Source organism: Orycteropus afer, unplaced genomic scaffold (assembly GCF_000298275.1).
Source record: "Orycteropus afer afer isolate SDZICR_OR568_19922 unplaced genomic scaffold, OryAfe1.0 scaffold00039, whole genome shotgun sequence".
Taxonomy (NCBI): Eukaryota; Metazoa; Chordata; class Mammalia; order Tubulidentata; family Orycteropodidae; genus Orycteropus; species Orycteropus afer.
The window spans coordinates 2,036,030-2,043,335 of NW_006921626.1; the positions used below are offsets into that span (position 1 = coordinate 2,036,030).

At 36.1% G+C, this 7,306-nt stretch overlaps 1 protein-coding gene across 1 annotated transcript in view; it reads left to right on the forward strand.

The window, feature by feature from the left end:
* IARS2 (isoleucyl-tRNA synthetase 2, mitochondrial) overlaps positions 1–7,306 on the forward strand; it is a 96,710-nt gene that overhangs the window by 1,577 nt on the left and 87,827 nt on the right. The window contains exon 2 of the mRNA XM_007936930.2: positions 1,468–1,590. Coding sequence (XP_007935121.1) covers positions 1,468–1,590 — 123 coding nt within the window. The remainder of the gene's footprint in view (positions 1–1,467; positions 1,591–7,306) is intronic.

Below are 7,306 nucleotides of genomic sequence, written 5' to 3' on the forward strand. Positions count from 1 at the left end.
TTATTGTGATTTGGGTGAAAATTTACAGAGCAAATACACTTTCCATACAGCAGATCACATACACTTTGTCTCATGACATTGACCACAATTTAGCACAATGCAACATCTCTTCTCCCACTTCCACCCGATAGGTACCGCTTCCCTGTGACCATCCCTCCATGCACTCCTACGCCCTGACTGTTCCTGAGCAGCCCTTCTTTCTCTCTCGCTTGTTCTCACCAAGGAATGTATCTATCTCAGATAAATGCTCAACTAGTATGCCTGTCTACTGCTTGGCTAGAGGCTACAGGTGTGTGTTCAATTCCAGACCTGAAGGGCAGCTATGGGCCATAGTCTCAGTGGTTCCACCAGGCTCCATCAGGCCAGTAAACCTGTTCCCTGCTTTTTTTTTTCCAAATGATTTGAGTTTTTTTCCACATTGTTCCCTCTGTCTATCCAGGATCTCCTACAAAGATCCTCTTCCAAGTGGTTGACAGCCAGGTTATACAATCTTGTAAAAAAGAAAATGACTGGAAGCACTTACTGATGATGGTCAGAGAATATAGCCTTCAGTATGAATTATACCTGAACATGAAGAAAATTAAAATCCTCACAATTATATATCAAAAAACATTATGATACATGGCAAAGATATTGAAGTTACCAAGGATTTCACTCTACTTGGGTCAAAAAATCAATGTCCATTGAAGCAGCAGTCTAAAAATCAAATGACATAATACATTGAGCAAATCTGCTGCAAAAAACCTCTTTAAATTTTTAAAAAGCCAAGATGTCACTTTGAGACTAAGGCATACCTGACCCCAACAACGGCCTTTCAGTCACCACATAAGCATGCAACAGCTGGACAATGATAAGTAAACAGAAAAAGAATTGATACATTCAAATTGTACTGTTGATGAAGAATATTGAATATACCATGGACTGCCAGAAGAACAAACAAATCAGTGTTAGAAGATATATAACCAAAAAGCTCCTTAAAGGGGAAAGTGGACATGTCTCTTATTTTGGACATGTCATCAGGAAAGACCAATTGCTCGAAAAGGCCAACATCTTTGGTAGAGGGTCAGTGAAAACGAGGGAAAACTCAAGGAGATGGGCTGACATAGCCACACGATAGACTCTAATACAAAAAGATCATGAAAATGTCGCAAGATTGGGTAAGGTTTTGTTCTGTCATATGAAAAGTCACCATGGTTCAGAGTCAACTTGATAACATTGAACAGCTTGTAAGGTCCTGCATACCACATATAAATTTTAGACTTAATTCTGAAGGAAATGATGGAAACTATTCAAAGCTTTTAAGATAAGAGTGATCAGGTGGGCATTTTAGAAAACTTGCCATTTGTATTTCAGAGTTGAATACATTGGAATGGAATTAAAAATAAGCAAGTGCTGCTTGTTATTTATGTTATGTTCAGAAGTATGTATTTATATGATATTCAGATGTTTTTTGTTCCTTTTAAACAGAAATGTGGATTTTCAGAACTTTATTCATGGCAAAGAGAAAGGAAAGTAAAGACAGAGTTTTGTCTTCACGATGGACCTCCCTACGCAAATGGTGATGCTCACATTGGGCATGCTTTAAATAAGGTAATTCTTATTTTTAATCTGGTTGTAATACTTGAGGGAAAATATTAAAATACTCTTTACTTAAAAGTGTATCCTAATTATATGAAACTATGTTAAGTTTGCATTACCACATAAAACTGAATTCTCAGTAGAAATAGAAACCAAAAAATAGTTAAGTGTTGGCTGAAAAATAGTATCACTGGTAATTTGCTTAGAGATTATTTTACATTAGTAAATATTTCATTCAGTAATACTTATGACATATGTGTAAGACAGTATTCTCAATTCTGGGGAAAGCAGTGAACAATACAAAACAAAATCCTGCTTTTATGGAGCTTATACCCTAGTGGCAGAAAACAATTCGACAACATAAATTAAGTAAAATATATGGTATGTTAGATAGTATAAATAAACCCATTCCCATCGAGTTGATTCTGACTCATAGTGACCCTATAGGACAGGGTAGAGCTGCCCAGTAGGGTTTCCAAGGCTGTAAATCTTTATGGAAGTAGACTGTTGCATCTTTCTCCTGCATAGTGGCTAGTAGGTTTGAATTGCGAACCTTTTGCATGGCAGCCGAGCATTTTAACCACAGGGCTCCTTTCTGATAAGTACTGTGGAGGAAAATAAAGGAGGGAAGAAGAATAAAGAAGATTAGTTGGGGAAACTGCAGTTTTATTAAGTTAGTCTAGAAAGGCTTCCTCTATGTCCTGACAAGGTGGCATATGTATAAAGTCCTTAAGAAAGCAAGGGAGTGAGCCAGGGGGATAGTTGGCATATGATTAGGAAGTACGAAGACTTTGAGATGAGAGATTGCCTGTTGTGTTTGAATAACAGTAAGGAAGCCAGTGTGACTGACCTGAAATAAATGAGGGGAGAGTATTAGATGAGGCTAGAGAGGTAGCAGGAGCCAGATCTCGTAGTCCATTTGAAGCGTCACAGGGAGCCATTCAGCAAAGGCATTCATCATCTGACTTATGTTTCCATACGATCCCTTTTGCTTAATATGCTGGTAATAGACTGTAGAGGTGAAGGGAGTATGGAAATAGAGACTGGTAAAGGGACTATTGCAATAATTCAAGAGAGAGATGATGGTGACTTGGACTAGGGTTAAAATCTTAAGTGGTGTGAGATACGGTCATATGGTAGGAAGATACAGAACTGGAAGGTAGGACTGACAGAATCTGCTGATGGATTGGAGTCAAGGATGATTCCCAGGGTTTTGTCCTGAGCACTTGGACAAAGTAGCTATTACTGGAGATGGAGAAGATTGTGGGAGGATCAGGTTTGGGTATTTAACTTTGAGATGTGACGAAACATTCAGATGGAGATAGTGAGTTGTGAGGGGCCTAGTACAATCTGGACATATAAATTGGAGGTCAGTATAAGTGTGCAGTGGTGGTTTATTTGTTTTTGAGAGCTCTGCTTGGTAAATTTTGAACAGAGAATAATTTTGAGCAAGAAATTTGGGTTCTACTTTAAGACATCTTGCTTATCTTAAAGTAGACTCTAAGATTTAAAGACTTAAAGACTTTCTTTGCTTTCTGCCATGAAAGGTAAGAATGATTGCCATTTACTTCATGATTATGTTGAGGTAATAATAGTCAAATGGTCTGCTTTCCAGGAAATAAAAAGTTTTTGTTATAGGTTGTTTATCAATTCATCTCTTTTTTTAAATTGTGATTTGAGTAAAAGTTTACAGAGCAAATTCATCTTCAGTACATCAATTCACACACACTTTGTCTCATGACATTGACTAATCTCCCACAGTGCAACAGCTCTCTTCCCACTTCTGTTTTATCAATTCATCTTTCTTTACTGATATTTCTACCTCTATTAGATTAATTAAATCATCCTTTTAGTACTTTTCTTGAGTTTTTAAATGCATTTGGCACAAAACAAAAAACCAAGGTCCGTCCCCACCCTCCCACACCAAGTAAAGCAGTTGATTCCACAAGCTTGCTTTTTTGCAAAGGAAAGATTTCATTGCTTGATCTCAATGTTTTCTTGAGTCTAGACTGTTTACATTATCACTTCTAGCATCCAGTCAGATTTTTTCTCCCTTTTTTTTAACTTACTCTGTAAGACTCCTTGAGATGCCATCTCTTTCACTCCTATTCATGGACAAAATCGTGTGTATTTTTTTTTCTTGTGTTCTTGCATCATAGATATTATCAAATATTTATAATAAATGCATTTGAGCACTGTCATAGATTGAACTTTGTTTTTCTGTTTAAAATAGGAGGCAGGGATGTGGTTTTGCCATTTAAAATAATATGAGATCTCAGTCTTGGTTGTGCTTTTCAAACCAGGGTACAGGTGTATTGTCCCATAATATCAATTTATTAGAAGTTTGGGAAAACAAAGGCATTTAACTAGTAAGGAACTGAGAATATTTTTATATTAAAACACATGTTTTAATATAAAATACAAAATCCTTTGAATTTAAAAGGAAGTAAATGTATTTTCAACATCAAGCTTGTTCTAAGCTCTATCTCACCTTTTCCCTTTTTCTCCCACAGGGTGCTAGTCTAGCTGAGTAGCTGCTAGGTTAGCTCAGTAACCTGTTATAGGCCTACCTGTACCTTAGCCTTGTTACTAAGCAGTAGTTTAGTTTAGCTGAGGGTTTTTTTTTTTAATTTTTATTTTGATTTGGGTGAAAGTTTACAGAGCAAACTCACTTTCCATACAGCAGCTCACGTATACTTTGTCTCTTGACATTGACTGCAATTTCCTACAATGTAACAGCTCCTTTCCCACTTCCTCCCCATAGTTACCGCTTCCCTGTGTCCTTCCTACCTGAGATTATTTTTATAGCATGACTTTCTTGATGAAGGAAGTGTGTTCATTTACATTGTGATGCAAAACTTATGTTGATGTGGACTGGCATTTTGAGTATTACTGATAGTTCATTGTCTTTTTCTTTTTAAATTAAGACATAAAATACAGTTAAATGCACATAACTGAGAGTTTTCAGTTTGATGAATCCTGCCAGCTATATTTATCTGTTTAACTGCCAGTGCAAGATATAAAAGATATTTCTGTCACCCAGAAGTCTCTCTTACGTACCTTTGAAGTAATCTTTCATCTTCACCCTATCTCCCACCCCAGGCAAGTACTGTTTAGTTTGTGTCACTTTAGAATTTTTTTCCAATTTTTTTGAATTTTTTGAGGCTTGTTTTTTATTCTAACACATGGTCTATTCTGAAGAATGATCCATGTACATGGGAGAAGAATGTGTATTGTGCTTTTGTTGGGTGGAGTGCTCTGTATGTCTGTGAGGTCAAGTTGATTGATTGTGTTGTTGAGTTCTGTATCTTTGTTGAGTTTTGTTCTGGTGGTTCTGTCCCTCCTTGAAAGTGGTGTGTTGAAGTCTTCTACTACTATTGTAGAGTTGTCCATTTTTCCTTTCAATTCAGTCAATATTTACTTTATGTATTTTGGAGCTCTTTCATTGAGTGCATAGATATTTATTATGGTAATGGCTTCTTGGTGATTTAACCCTTTTAGCATCACATAGTGTCCTTCTTTGTCCCTTACGCTGTTTTTTACATTGAAGTCTTATTTTATCAGAAATTAATATTGCCACTCCTGCTCTTTTTTGGGCCATTACCTTGATATATTTTTTTCTGCCCCTTAATTTTTAATTTGTTTTTATCTTTGTGTCTAAGGTGGGTCTCTTGTAGGCAGCATATCCATGGGCCTTCTTATCCAATCTGCCACTCTCTTTCTCTTGATTGGTGCAAATTTAGTCCATTCACATTGAGTGTAATTAGTGATAAACCAAACCAAACCAAACCCACTGCTGTTGAGTCGGATCCAACTCATAGTGACCCTTCCTTGGGTTTCTGAAGCAGTATCTCTACGGAAGTAGATTGCCCAACCTTCCTTCTGAGGAGTGGCTGGTGGGTTTGAACTGCCAGCCTTCTGGTTAGCAATCAAATGCCTTAGGCACTGTCACATTCTGTTGTGTTTTTTGTTGTATTGTTGGTGATTTCCTTGTTCCATATATTTTTCTGTGCTGAGTTCATTTTGTTAGCAAGTGTTTTTTTCTCTTTTCTTTATTATTGTTGGTTTTGTGCTTACTAAGCCCATGTGTTTTTCTTTTTGAGTTTGCTTAGAAGGGTTGTTAATTTTCTTTGTGGTTACCCTTAAAGTAAATTCTTATCTCCCTAAGTTTGAAACAGTCTGTGTACATTGTTTTATGAGCTTATTTTGAGCATCTATTTCTCGTTCACTTTAGATTTTTCACCTTCTCTAAAAGTTTATGTAAGTGAAACATACCCTGTGTACTCTTTTATGTCTAGTTGTTTTACTCTTTGTACTATTCATATTGTTATTGAGTTGATTCCAACTTATAGCAACCCTGTAAGACAGATTAGAACTACTTCATAGGGTTTCCAAGGCTGTACATTTCTATGGAGGCAGACTGTCTCATCTTTCTCTAAGGATTGACTGGTGGGTTCAAACCACTGACTTTTTAGTTGGTACTGAGTGCTTTAACCACTGTGCCACCAGAGCTCCTTATATATATATATATATATCATAGGTATGAATAATTCATTCTTTTTAATTGCTGAGTAGCATTCTTTGTGAATATCCCACAATTCCTTTATCCACTCTTGAATCTCTTATCTTTATGTGTATACTTTCATGGAAAATTTTGAGAGAAAGTGCCTTGGACATCTGTCTGTACTCTCAAAACTAAAAATCTGGCCACTGAAAGGGTCAATATTGCTATTAGAATAATATTATATAATACTATGTATTGTGTATTGTATTAGAGTGGTGAATTGCATGGTAAACTTCTAAAATAGATGTGTGTTGCACATATTGCATATTCCTCAGTATTATGTTTGTTTGCTTCCTCAGAGACATAACTTTGCTCTGCTGCTTCATAGTATACATTAGACATATTATATCAGATGGTAAAAAGACATTTATTTCTTTTTGTGGAGGAAACTAAAGTACTTGTTCATTTGTTTGTTTTAAATGATGAACTGCTTTCCAGAGTGGCTGTACTGTTTCATGTTCCTGTCGACAATATAGTTTATCAAGCTTTTCTTCCAAGGCAGCTCTGAGTGGACTCGAAACTCCAGCCTTTCAGTTAGCAGCTAAAGGCATTAATTGTTTGCACCACCCAGGAGCAAACTCAATGTCCTATAGGGTCACTGTGAGTCGGAATCAACTTGGTGGCAGTGGGTTTATTATTCTTTTTAATCAGCATCCTTGTCACTATTTTTGTGTTGTCACTATTTTTTGTTTTGGCCATATGAAAAGGTATATAGTGGTATCTCGTTGGGCTTGTAATTTGCATTTTCCTATTGCTAATGATGTTGCACATCTTTCTGCGTGTTTATTTGCCATCTTTTGAGCTCTTTCATAAAATGATTCTATGCCTTTGCCCAATTTTTTTTCTATTGAATTTTCAGAGTTCTTTATATATTTTAGATACTAGTCCCTTGTTGGTATGTGGTTTGCAACTTTTTCTCCCAATCTATGGCTTAACTTTTCATCCTCTTAAAAGGTCTGCTGCTTATTGGTGATGTTATATAACATGGTTGTTAATGTAATTTGTATCACTAAATTGTACGTGTAAAAAATGTTGAATTGGCAAATGTATCACATATATATATATTTTTTTAATTAGGATTTGGGTGAAGATTTACAGAGTAAATTCACTTTTCATACAGCAGTTCACATATACTTTGTCTCATGTCATTGACCAAAATTTACA